The sequence below is a fragment of the Simochromis diagramma genome, unplaced genomic scaffold (assembly GCF_900408965.1).
Source record: "Simochromis diagramma unplaced genomic scaffold, fSimDia1.1 OVJJ01000802.1, whole genome shotgun sequence".
Lineage (NCBI taxonomy): Eukaryota > Metazoa > Chordata > Actinopteri > Cichliformes > Cichlidae > Simochromis > Simochromis diagramma.
This window is the reverse complement of record NW_024387492.1, coordinates 2,170,691-2,184,231: the sequence shown is the minus strand read 5'-3', so window position 1 is coordinate 2,184,231 and position 13,541 is coordinate 2,170,691. Positions and strand designations below refer to the sequence as shown.

The 13,541-nt window shown below is 43.0% G+C and overlaps 1 protein-coding gene across 1 annotated transcript; it reads right to left on the bottom strand.

Moving 5' to 3' along the window:
- Positions 1-2,370: 2,370 nt before the first annotated feature.
- Positions 2,371-12,948, bottom strand: gtf2a1 (general transcription factor IIA, 1). Its single transcript, XM_040018203.1, has 10 exons — positions 12,729-12,948; positions 10,937-11,038; positions 9,723-9,900; positions 9,450-9,511; positions 8,600-8,675; positions 8,359-8,480; positions 7,725-7,829; positions 6,771-7,055; positions 5,106-5,195; positions 2,371-4,454 (listed from the first exon to the last, which is right to left on the bottom strand). Exons 1-10 carry the CDS (start codon positions 12,756-12,758, stop codon positions 4,347-4,349), a joined length of 1,158 nt encoding a protein of 385 aa, XP_039874137.1. The 5' UTR covers positions 12,759-12,948; the 3' UTR covers positions 2,371-4,346.
- Between the last annotated feature and the right edge of the window lie 593 nt (positions 12,949-13,541).

The following is a 13,541-nucleotide window of genomic DNA, read 5'->3' as shown; positions in this document are numbered from 1 at the left end:
CGGATAGACAGAATCTCTGCTGAAAACAGATGAAGGTTTTTTGTCCCGTTTTTTCTGTTTTGTCACAGTTTGCTGTTTTCTAAGACTTTGGTAAGCTCTACATGCCACAGCCAGCAGGCCCGGCTACTCCACTTGCTACGTAGCTGATTGGCAGTCACCACAGGTTAGCTGGTAAGCAGAGAAAGCTGTAGAGTCTGAGCAAGACATCTCCAGGGTCTCATTATAAGCCTCATTCGCCAGCAGCTCAGATTCTTATGTCTGAGTGCCCAGGAGTAGCAAAAGGGCCCACTTCATCAGAAGCAGCCAGGGATACACTGCTCCTCCGCTACGTCTATTCAGCGCTGAAGTGTGATATATTGTAGAAGTGACAGTCTGCCCTCAAATCCATTTACAATCAAGTGCAAAAATCTCCATGTAGTTTCTGATTCAGCTTTGATCCCCGACTGCACCACACCTTTATCTCATAATTACCTGAAAGGAAATACGCTGGGATTGTGTCGGTTTGGGTAGGAATTAGGGGAAAAGCCGGGAAAACGCCCATGCTGTGCAAACCCTGACAGTCATCCAGATGGTGGGATATAGAAAAATGGAAAAGAAGATTGGGCGATGCAGATTCGGGGTCTCGTGCAGGTTGCAGCAAATGCATGAAAGTGATCCTACAGAGCTGTTACGCAGCGACAAAGACAGAATGTGCAAGGATTATATTTCAATCAAGAAATCTGAATCGTGCTGAGTTAAAGCCGTATTACAGCACGTTCCCGGAGCACGTGGGCCACACTGATGAAGACTTGGATGGTTGGTCCTTGCAGACAACCATGTCTGCCCATATGTTTGTGACTGTGTGACTCATCCACAAAGACGCCTAACATAAACACAACTACATACTTCAGAGAAGTGTCACAGAAAGACTTATGAATGGTGTTTACAGATACCCATGTCTGCAAGGAGGATAATCCCCGCTGTCTGTCAGACAGTAAGCCTTTGACACCGAGCGCCTTTAGCTGGTTAGCAAGTTAGCAAAAAGATAACGGTTTGCTAAAGACAAAAATAACTGTAGTTAGCTACAGCTTAAGACAAGATAGATTTAAGACATTTCATGCTCCTTTGAGTTAAATTGAGGGCCAACTTTACAACTTAAACCACAGAAAGAAAAGAAGAAACAAAAAGTGTTTGGCTCCTGATGTTTGTCCGAGGCGCTGCTTAAAAGAAATTAGTCCTTGTTGTCATCTTTGTCACTCAAAGTTTCAATGGATTCAACTGCCTTGATTCCTAATGTGTAAAATGTGGCTCACTCTCTACACAAAACAATGTACCTCATATATATTTACAGTACCAGCTTCAGCCATGCTACAAAACTCCGTCGTCATTGGTAGCTAGCAGACAGGACTACTGGTTTGAGTGTCTTGGAAACAGATTTAAAATTTAAATGTCAGAGAAAAAAAACAACCAAAAACATTTAAAAAGTATGAATGCCATTAGAAGTTTCATTAAAGAATAATGAAACACATATAAGTAATAAACTCATGAAACAGTTGGCTCACTAAATGGGAAGGGGACTGGTATTTGTTAAGGTCTTGCAGTCATGTGACTGCTAATTTTCCACTATTTCAAACGTGTAACACTGTAGCAGTTGCAGTTCTACTAAAGACCAGTCCATGACCACCTGCCAACCACCGTTTGTGAGGATAAGATGCATCCTAGTAGCTGCTAGAGGCTGAAGGCGGTCACGATCAAACTGACTGCCATCTTGCTAGAGATTCACGACCCCCTGGCAACCACCGGGAAAAATGTGTGTTGACGCTCACAGAAAACTGATGCTATCTCACGTGCAAAATGAAACCGTTTACTAAAGAGTACACAGTACTGTCTCAAAAACCTTTGATTGCCTCGGCCGCTAACAGATTGCTCCAGTGCCTCCTTTGCATGGACGATACCAGGTCTGCACTCACCAACTACTCCCCTAGAAGAAGTGTGACACAAATCGGAAATGGAGACGGTGAATTGGTGAAGCGCAACTTTTATACACACATATTTAAACACTTCCTAATGATCTTGGCCAGGAACCCCTCCAGCTGGTAAACTGGAGGAACCGCTGACCTTCTGATTATTAGACTACCTGCTCTACCGCTCGAGTCACATCTAATAGTAGCAGTTAAAAACGGAGTCTCAACAGGATTAAAAATGTGAGCAAAAATAGTTTAAAAGTAACTGAAATAACAGTTAAATAGTTTAGTGTTCAAGATGCTCCCACGAGTAATCGATAAATTTGCTTTTATCAGCGCAGAACCAAAAAGCTGACCAGGTATCACAGAAGAAAGAAGGTAGGAAGAAACAGAGGGGGCGAGAGTGACACTGATTTAGGCCACAAAATAATGCAAAAATTAAATTTTAATTTTCTTTCTTTCTTTTTATGCAAAAGACAACTTTATGTATTCAAAGCACAACCTTGAGTTTGATTCCAAACTTGATTTAGGAAAATTACACGAATACCAACAGTACAGTTCATTAATCATCAGAAGAGCAGAACACACGACAAAATGGTTATAGAGCACAGTTTAATAAGACATCCTTCTCAGTCTAGCATCTGTGACCCCCCCCCCCCACCAAAAACTGAACTAAAGTTCAAAAAGGCACGCACGACATCTACATATGGAAATGACGAACAGAGGAAAGGAAATATATCTACTGGGGGCCGTGTGTGGAAAGTCTTCCTTTGGCCTTTCATGTAAAGATTTCATATAATTCAACTAAATCGTGTGAAAAATGTTCTGTTTTCTCCATCAGGTCCTGTATCAGGGTTTTCTTTGTGCAGCTAAAAAACAACTATGGAGCCACCCAAGCACCACGTCGACACAACAGTCAAAACACATATATACTTTATTTCAAACTGCTGCAACAGGGGCACTAAAAACAAACTGCAGAGACACACACAACCCCCCCTCGAGTTAAACTCACTTGGATAGAAAATATCCTCAGTTTAAAAGTCATGAATAAAACGGAAGCAGACGAGAACATACGGTGGACGAAATGGTTTGGAAAACAGCGCCGTGCAGCTTTTATCAGGCTGACATAAGAAGAAAGGAGAGAAGAAAAGAAAAAGGAACACTTGTTAGATTATAAGAGCACAGTTTGGTGCGGCTTTCCAACCTTAAAAAAAAGAAAAACAATTTATGAACTTTCAGAAATAAATAGAAAAAAACAGGACAGACACCAACCTCACTGCTCTGTGACATTTTCAGACTGTGAGAGAAATAAACTGAAACCTTTTCACAGAAAACCAGCGACGACAACAACACACACTCACTCACTACATGTCTGTACAGTCCCTCTCACACACACACACACACACACACGTCTCTGCGGCTATTGATTAAGTGGACTGACTGACTTCACAACACACTGATAAACCGACAGTGCAAAATTTCCGATGGCTGCAGAGAACTAAAAATAAAAGCAAAGGCGATTCACCAACAGGACAAACTGAGACACCTTTGTACAATCCTTAAATGAATTCAGTGTCTCACGCTTTTATCTTAATTTTATTCTTAACGTTAAAGATGGAATGAAGCTCCAGAGAAGCCAGTGGGGGGGTGCTGGGGGAGGGGGGGTTAAGTGCTGCGCCGAAGATAAAAAAAATGAGTTATTGTAAGGTGATGTTATTTTACCTTCTTTTTTAACTCCTTCATTAAACGCATTTAAAACATAATGTTTGAAGAACAGGTCGCCTACATAAAAACACTCTGGAGCACCTTTTTCATAAACGTGAATTCAGACAGAATTAGGATATTAAAAAAAAGAAGCCAAAAACAGGTGATTCTGGTCGTTCTAAAGGCAGCGATCTCGACTGGTGGCACTAAGTTTGGACACGAACGTAGACACGAGTCAATCCAGTCAACCGACTACAGTGATTGCAAAGGTGTTTCTCATCTATGGGGTTATAACGAATGACCTCTGACCTTGTGTGGCAGGGAAGCCGAGGTCACCCTGGTCCTCTACACCTGTATGATGGTGAAATGCTTTCTTTCCAAAGTTAGGTGAATTCTCTGGGGGGGAAAGGCAGAGAAGCCTGGAAGAAGAAATAAAGAGAAACGGCGCTCGGCTCACGGGGCTTTTCCCTTCCTCTGTTGGTTTCTCATCCCGCAAGGCTAGTCGAGTGTTTTCTGACTACACCCGGGTTTTACAGTACCTCACAGTCCTTTGGGTTTGTCTCAAGAGTTCTGAGTCTCAGAAACAGTTTCCTGAATGAATCCAGTCACAGGATGTGGAAGGATGCTAAACTGTCTGTTAACTGGATAGGAGTTACAGAGATCCTGCTCCTGTTGCTTTCTCCCGTTCCTTTTTCTGCTTCACCACTCGGCATCCCCGATGGCTTTGGAGAAGACGTAGTCTCTCCCGTTCAGATTCATGATCCCATCCTTCAGGTGGAATTTCCATTTGTTCTTACTTCTGTGAATCTGCAGAGTAAAGAGAAGGAAATGAGCGTTGTAGGCGTCGAGGACAGATGGACATTGTTTCAGCTTACAGTGGACGCAGGCTGATGTCTTTAGCCTCTGCGCCGAGGCCAGACAAACTCACTGTGGCATTAACCGCTGCTGGAGCCTTTCTCCACTGAATTAACATCAAATAATGTAACAACTCGATGCTTTGTGATGGGAATCAAAGGCAAACAGTGAAGACTCACAAGGAATGTGAAATACCTCTTTAACGATTTCTGACATTTTCCCCCAAAAACAAGGAGGCTGCTGTGAAAACTGTTTAAGCCCCGTCCTTCAATCTACAGCAGCCTTTCCAGCGCCCTGAATGATACTGGCAAACAAAGGCTGACAGCGATGCTGAGTACCAATCACATTAACACGGTAAAACTGCTCTGCGCTGTTATTTTATAATCTCTTTGTTTTCACTGCTTCTGCAAATCTCAGCGTTAACGTCTTTGTCTGGATGCTGATGTGAAACTAAACGAGTCGGATATGCATAAAAGCCAACGGGCCCCAGCGCAGGAGGATCTATATCAAGACATGTCATAAAAGTACCAAAGAGGCCCTCGCATATTTATACACAGGCAGGTTTGAACACACTGCAGCCTTTCAGAATATATCAGTTCCTACCTTGTCGTACTGGCACACCACTACGTTGTCTGTTTCAAACAGCTCCTGGTCCTCTTCGTCGCTGACGTCGTCTCCACTGTTCAGCGGCTCCTGAGTAGGAAACCAAACCAATCAGATTCATCACAAATGTTTGCTGCTCAGGAACGTGGCTTAAGATTCAGGATTTTCTTTATTTAAACAGTAAAAGCACAAATCTAGATTGCAACAAGTAATAGTTTGATTTTAAACCCGTTCTCCTTTTTGCCCGATACCAAACAGTGCCAAATATAACCTGCTGTGTTATAAAATCTTCTGCAGAAAAGCCACACAAACTACAGAGTAACCTTTGTAGTAGGGCTGCCACAAACGATTATTTTGATAGTCGACTAGTCACCGATTATTTTTGCGATTAGTCGACTAATCAGATCATCATCCATTGGACGTAAAACGTACAGCTTATTGCACCAGCAGCATCTGCTCTTATATAACTATCATTAGCTTACAGCTTTAAGTGTTTAAGGTGCTAACTAAAAATAAAGACAAGATGATAGTTTATTAAATTTTAATGAAATCTGCAGATTGTTTCGGTGAAGTTTAATAAACTCCTTGCTATCTAAAATATAACAGGACACCGGAGTAAATTCTCCAGCATCTCACACTTCTGATAATCAGCTGTCTGCTTGACGTTTATTCAGCTGTGTAAAAACTATAACTTTAATCTCAGCCAAACAGATTTACTCAGGAACAAATAAAATACTGAAAAAAGCCAAACAATAACATTTTAAGTTATCTAAGTGACTCATATATCATGTTTAACCTGAGCAGCGAAAGACGGCGGTGGGTTTGAAAACGATTTGCCGGGAGTCCGGTGTTCTCACGGCTCTAGCTAGCCTTGCCCCCGGCTAGCTATCGAGCTAGTGGGTAACAGACGTCTCTGAAAACGTCGGAGCGCTTTTGAAAATATGCGGTGTCTTGATAAACTGAGCAGATATTTGAGGTTTACACAGCTACATTCTCGCCTGAAAATATGTTAAACGTTTATTTTGTGACCCAGAAAGAATAATAAGAGTAATATTAAAACTAACTAGCTGCCGCCATTGTTGGAAACTGAGCTGGGCTGCGCTATGAATTCTGGGACACAGCTGCTTCTTCTTCTTCGGAGTTTAACGGCAGCTGGCATCCTTGTACATGCAGTGCTGCCATCTTCTGTTTCAGTCCGTTATTACACTCTTGAATCCTACTACTTATTCCTGCGTCTTTTGTGATCTTACAAAGCTTCAAACGACGCGTCGACTATTAAATCAGTCGTCGACGATTTTGATAGTCGACTAATCGTGGCAGCCCTACTTTGTAGTGTAGCAATAAGCAGCTTTTTCATTCCCCAAACCTCTGTTCAGCTGGGTAGCTGACCGGATCCCTTAAAAAGCAACCCGGATGTATCAGGGTAACAAAGTGCTGCAGAAATGATGCTTTTGTAGTCTAACCCTGAAGCAGCATCACTGTGGCTCTTTCAGGGTGAGAAATAAAAGACTATGCAGCAAGACAGTTGCCACAAACTGATGGTGTTTCTGTTTCGTTGCCCCAACTATGACAACGGGTTTTCTTCTGGCAGGTTTTTGCAAAGCCACTCCTACTGCTACTTTAACGTGCGAGTTTTTGAACACTCTTATTTCCTCCCTTGCTCACCTCTTCAACCTGCCCATCTTCTGCTCCATCCTTGTCTTTCTCCTCATCGTCATCTTCGTCGTACTCCTCCTCATCCTCGTCCTCTTCTGAAGACGTCTCCCCGGTTCCGTCCACCTGCAGCATCATGGGAGGCTGCTGTGCCTGAGGCTGGGCCTGTTGCTGCTGTTGGGCCTGGGGCTGCGCTGAGGCTTGTGGTGCAGTCGCTCCTGGGGCCTGCTGGACCTGCTGGACCTGAGCTGTTGCTGCCTGGCTGGGCTGTGGCGCCATAGCTGCTGCTTGCATCACCTGACGGTAGAAAGGAACTCAGAGTTTAAAAACATGTACGCCCATATGGTGTTAGCATTGCTTTCATGTGGGACAAAATAACCAGCTCTTTACACAACAGACTCCAACTCAAAGCCAAAATAAGGACAGGACAGCAAAAATGATGCGACTTCAAGGAGCATTTTTGTAGCAAAGATAAGGTCAGCCAGCTAGTCGCCATGTTGGGTATCAAGATATTTGTCTGTGTTAGCAAGTAAGCTAATGCTGGCTAACAGCTGAAAGAAAAAGTTATTAAAGAACTGAACTCGTGGAGGGAAGACCTCTGCTCTGAGCTAATGTTAGCCTGTTGATTTAAAAGCTAACGTTGCAGATTTTTGCAGTGTAGCTCAGTTACACTGGCCAGCTAACCAAATCTTTCCATAGTTACTCACACCAAAACTACATCTGAGTGGAAATGCTGTTTGTCAGTGTAATCGGCTGATCTGTGACACTGACTGATGCGTGATTCTTTCACAGTGCAGGTGTTATTATTAATAACAAAGGTTTCCCAGACGCTCCTCTAAAACATTAAACAGACTCTAATTTCTCTAAACAACAAAGCGAACAGAAATGGAGGAAACACTACTATAGAGCATAAACTACTTCCATATAAATGGAATGAATGAGTCCAGGAGGAACTGAAGTTCTGACCTGTGTATTGCCTTGGACTTTGTTTCCTGGGGTTAAGACAATCTGCTGCGGCTGTATGATGACTCCTGCTTGCTGGGACAGGCCTCCTGGCAGAGGAGCCAGAACCTAAACAGATATTAGAGAAGGAAAAAAAAACCCCAAACACGACATGTAAACTATTTTAAAACAAGATCTCCACCTGAATATGCACAACACTTTTGCAACATTTTAACCGACTCAATTTAAACTGAATGAATGAAATTTGGCACCAGTTTTGATCTGAATCTGTGTTTTTATTTAGGAAAAGTCACAAGTAGTGGAGTCATGGATCTATTTCTTTTGGGGTAAGTGGTAAGCTCTGAGCAATCAGCATCCTCCCGATTTCCCAGAATCATTTCATGTTTTTCATGGCACTTCTTACATATTTCGAGGTTATTTTTCCAAGAGTTGATTCTTCCACTGTGTCAGAGCCACAGGGCCCACAGATATGTAGCCTTATTTAACCTACTTGTCACAAACGGACACTGAACTGATTACGCAGATAAATCAGACACACCACGACTTTTTTTCCCCACCTCTCTCCATTTGGCTTTGTTTTTCACACACATTGCCTCCTGTCATACGCAGCCCTGCCCCTCTGCATGACAGTTCTTACCTGCTGTATTACCGGTGCCTGCACGCCACCAGGCTGCATCTGCTGCTGCAGGAGGATCTGCTGCTGGGGCTGGATGATGTACTGAGCCCCGTTGGGACCACGGACTAACTGCAGGATCTGGCCTGAGACGTCAAAACAAAGCGTGTGGGTGCACGTTGTGTAAATATAGTTTTACACATGAAGATAGTTCAGAGAGAAAACAGCATTTCTTTGCAATTTAATGCAAATAAACATGTTTTACCTTGGCTGGTGAGGAGCTGTTGGTATTGGGTGACCGCTGTGGGCAAAGCCAGGGTTGCTGCGGTAGCTGCTGCACTCTAGAGGAGGAAAGAAGAACACACGCGGTGACAAGCATGCAAAATAATACAGAAGCAGAGGATTTCAGGGTTCAAGAATGAAAGACTTCAATGTTAAGTACTTAATGTTTTTGAACTTCTTTACAATTTAAAGCACTGAACTTCAGATTGCATTGACTGACATGATAAAAGCAGCATGTTTGTCCTCTCGCTGCATCTACAAAGCCACTGGAAAACGATTAAAAATTGGCAAGTGAAGCTTTGAAGAACCGTTTGAGGATTATACAAAAATCACTTGCAGAAAATAGAAAGAAGCAGCAGCAGAGATGAAAGCTTCATATGGACAGATGCTGCGTTAAACATGTCCTGTTGAAAAAAGTGGAAAAGATTTCCTGCATATTTCACTCGATGAAGGAAAGGTGTGTTTGTCAGTGCGTATTAGACACAGCAGTAGCATGTGGGAGGATGCATTACTGCTGGCTTATATCCACTGCAGTCCTGGCTATTAAAATAGTCCGTTAATCTCTTCCAAGTCCTGTTGCCCCATCCGTGTGACACTTGATCAATCATTCTGGACTAAGGAAGAAGCCTGCAGAGACCCTCTCTGGTTTCTCACTTCTACTCAAAGAAAATATGTCTGAATTTGTTAAAAACGTAAAATGAGCAGCACTTCGTTCTGTTCATCACACATATGGATATCGCATCATCTATGTCTGTTAATAAACACATTTGCTACTTGCTATATGCCTCCCTGAACAACAGTTTCATTTATTTTTGGTGCTATTATCCACTCACCATCCCCGTTCCACCCATGTGTATAAGCTTAGATTCCTGAACAATGACTTGCTGCTGGGGAGCTGCGGAGACAAACATTTTCAGGTCAATTCCTCATATTTTTCATAAAATGTACAAAGAATGCCCACGATCAGTAAGCATTCATTGTTTCCTGTGCCAGTTTGGCAAATAACTCAAAGCTGCAGGCGACATTTTTAGTGCCCAAAAAGGCGTTCACGGGTTTTTGCACTTGTTCAGAAATGTTTTTACCACTGTGTGCCACTGCTGGCTAACCTTGCTGTTGCTGGGGCGGCAGGATGACTTGCTGGGACTGAGCTGGCTGGGTCACCTGCTGGACTTGTTGGACCTGCTGAACCTGTTGTTGCTGCTGCTGTGCGGCCTGCAGGGCTTTCTGCTCGTCAGTGTGGAAGCCCTCCACTGCCTTGGACTGCAAAAGCTTGTTCTCCCATAGCTGTAGAGACAAACGGAGGCAGCACAAAGACGTGTGTTAGAAAGCTGCCAAAGACTCCATTTAAATCCATGCTAACATGTTTTCAAATGAAAATCTCCATCCAGGTAAATGTTTAGCGCAGATTCTGTCATTATCGACACACCTGTGAACGCATCACACCGACCAGACATGCCGATCGTTTAAATTAATTCAGTTTTATTTTTATAGTCACAACAACAGTCACCTTTCAAGGTGCTTCATGTTGTAAGGTACAATAATACAGAGAAAACCTAACAGACGACCCCCTATGAGCAAGTGTTTGGTGACAATGGGAAGGAAAATCTCCCTTTTAACAGGAAGAAAGCTCCAACACAACCAGGCTCAGGGAGGGAACCAGGTAAAAGAGACTCTGGAAGAGAGCCAGACATCAATATTAACTAATGGGTCACAAACTCAAAGTGAGGTCAAATAAACTGGTTTAATCCATGAAGCTAAGACTCAATTTTTTGCTTATTTGTGTCAATCACATTGCCTAGTAGGCTTATGTGCCATAGCCTCCTCTTGAATTGAGCATATCATGCAGTGTACACACTGTTTGAGTTGTCATTTCAATGGTATTCAGACACCACCTTCTCACAGGCATACGCAGGTGTTATAACAGTAAAGCAACACTGAAAGTCACACTGGAATATAAGGTGGTGATTGCACCAGAAAACTCATACAGAAGTCGCTGCAAAGCAAATTCTGCAACACATCAGTGGCAGTGAGAGCACCATCCATCAAAGGAAACCATGGTAACAGGGGGGGGGGGGGAACAAGACATGAATGACATTTTTGTGAGTTAATCAGAAAGTTTCCAGAAGTCTGTTTTCTGTCCACCCAGACAGCAACTACAACAGCTTCCAAACTAGGAAGTGGTCAGCAGTTATCCCAAAGCGCTCTGGTTTGGGGGAGCGTGCTACAGTACACTTTACTACAAAGAGCGCACACCTCTGCAGGAGGCGGCATTTCCCCTGCAGTTGCTATATTCAGGCGCAACACTGACAGGGACGGTTACCGTTTTCAGCTCCAGAAGAACTTGCTCATCTACTCCCTCGTCCAGGAACAGCTCTCGCACCTCATTGATCACATCGTCAATCACATTCTTGTATAATTTAGGCTGTGAGGAAGAAAAAAAGAAGAAAAGAGGAAAGAAACTTTTACAGTATGTCGTTTATATTAGAGACACTTTTGCTTTTCCCAGTAAAGCATGAACAACATGTCTGGTACAGTCAGTATTGATCATTATGAGCTTGGGTTTTATGTCAAAATTAGCCCTCAACAGTGTACTTAGCAAACACACCTCTTTGGGCTTCCCAGCTGCCAAAACGACAACAAAACATTAAGTATACAGCTGCTGGTGTTATAATTATCACATTTATTTACGCCTCGCCACACTGACTTTCATTGGTATGACACGGTAATAGTTGTTGCACGCGGGCAGCTAAACTCTAAAACTGCCCCCACTTGAGTATCATGCGTGGGGGTTCGTGCTGCAGCGTTTCCACGGCACTACGTGCCTTGTTATGCTAACCCATATAAACTAGCTCTTTATGTTACTACTACTAAGGTAAACATCATGTCCCCGGGGTCTGAACTGCGCGCGCGCTGGAAAAAGCAAACATAACGTTTATAGCTCCGCCAGGGCCCAACGGTCCCGTCTCAGCGGAGTGATACGAGGCTGAAACAAAGCGACACACGCGCGGGCCACCGCACTGCGCTGCCCCGATGTCCGCAGCGCAGACCTCGGTCTCTCCTTCCCTCCCCCTCGGCCTGTCTGCTCCTCACTATTTAAAGCTCAGTCTGCTGTTTATATGTAGAGCCGGTGACGTAGCGTCGAGTAGCACCTTCCCATCCCGGGCAGTCTATATTAGAGAGCCAATATGGCTGTATAAAAACCAGGCAGCGAAAAGGAGGAGGGCCAGAACCGAGAGAGAAGGGAGACGAGGAAGCCATTTTACGGAGCCGCAGAGTGCGCGCTCGACAGCCTTTTTCTTTTAAATAGTGTGTGGCGGAATGTGAAGGACATTTTCGGTGTCTTATCTTATCAGTGCTCAGCTTTGGCTAAATATTTTTTGGCTCTGCTGGCAGGTAGCAAGGACAAATTTGATATGGTATGGGTTAAAGAAGTGGTTTGGGACGGCTACCCTGCCTTCTGGTCGTGGAATGGTGGACAATGATGAGGCAGTTGACGACTTTCTACTGAGGAGGCTTTAATATATATATATATATTTATATAAACTATATATATTAAACGCTCAATTCTCTCGCCGTGGATGATGACAATGTGCTTTGCGTACATCTGTATTTCATAAGCTATCCAATAATAAAAGCTTAAATTGACAATTTCTTCCTCCTACGAACAAACAAGCATTTTTAGACAACCTGGCAGCTCAAGCGTCCACCAAAAATGAATTTAGCCATACACGCTATTAGACTGTGATCACGTAAAGTAACCTTCCAACTAATGAAAGCTTCAACCTGCCGATAAACCACTAAATTAGAATTACATCTTCATCGCTAAACCTCAGTTTCTACACGTGTTCTTATTTTTACTCAAACACTGCCTCTCTAAAGTAAGCCATTCCTCCTCCGAGATGGTTTCAAATGAAAGAACTACCTAGTTTCGAAAACTAATTATAATGGCCGATTGACTGAAACTTAAGTATTCCCTTTAATAGATATAACAGTGAAGTGTTTGTTAAAGCAGACTCATTTTACTGTAATACATAAAACCAGCTCGTCGACAGCTTTCCAATAACTTTACCCCCATTTTCCCCCGCTGACAATCCTTAGAGATTGATCCTTACCACTGGGTTCGAGTTAGCCGAGCTCGCCATTATACGCGTAGTGTAAAAACCACACGGAAATAGGCGAGGAATAGAGCCAAAAATTACGAAAAACGATTTAAAACAACTGGGAAAGATATTTTAAAACAGCCGGCATCACTTTTGTAAATAAAACACAGTTTAGGCGGTCTTATTTACAATCCCGGGCTGCGACTCCCCAGCCGTCCTCCTTCCGTCGTTGTCCTGCTTTATATACTGAGCGAAGAAGCTGCGAGTGCGCGAGACATAGGGCAGGGTCAGGTCGCACATAGCGCGAGATTTCGTGCGGAGTATGACGACCAATCAATAGAGCCGCTCATGGGAAATGTAGTTTAATAATACTTTTTTTTTTTTTTTTAGAAAACGGAACTGAATCCTCAGTGATCGCATTAGCTTAATGCTCTGTGATCTTGTTTATTGAGTTAGGGAAAGTGTAAGTATTACGAACCATGTGATGAATTAAAAATAGAGGAATTAATTAGATAAAAGTAGCTGGTTACTTAAAATGATAATAAAAGCCTATTAGCATATAGCTAAGTCATTTTAAATTAACTTATTTCATTTTTTCTTTCTTTTTCTTTCTATTCTTTTTCCTGTTTTCCATCATATATTAGAACTGTATGCTGCAATGATGGATGCTCATATTAAATATGGGAAAACATTCAAATAATGCCTTCAGCATATGTACAAATCATGAGCTAAAAGCTCAGGCCTTGGGGTGGCTTTAGACAGGTTTTCTCAGGGGGTTCTGAGGGGCTGCCAATCAGAACCTAAAGCATCTCATTTTAGAAAGCG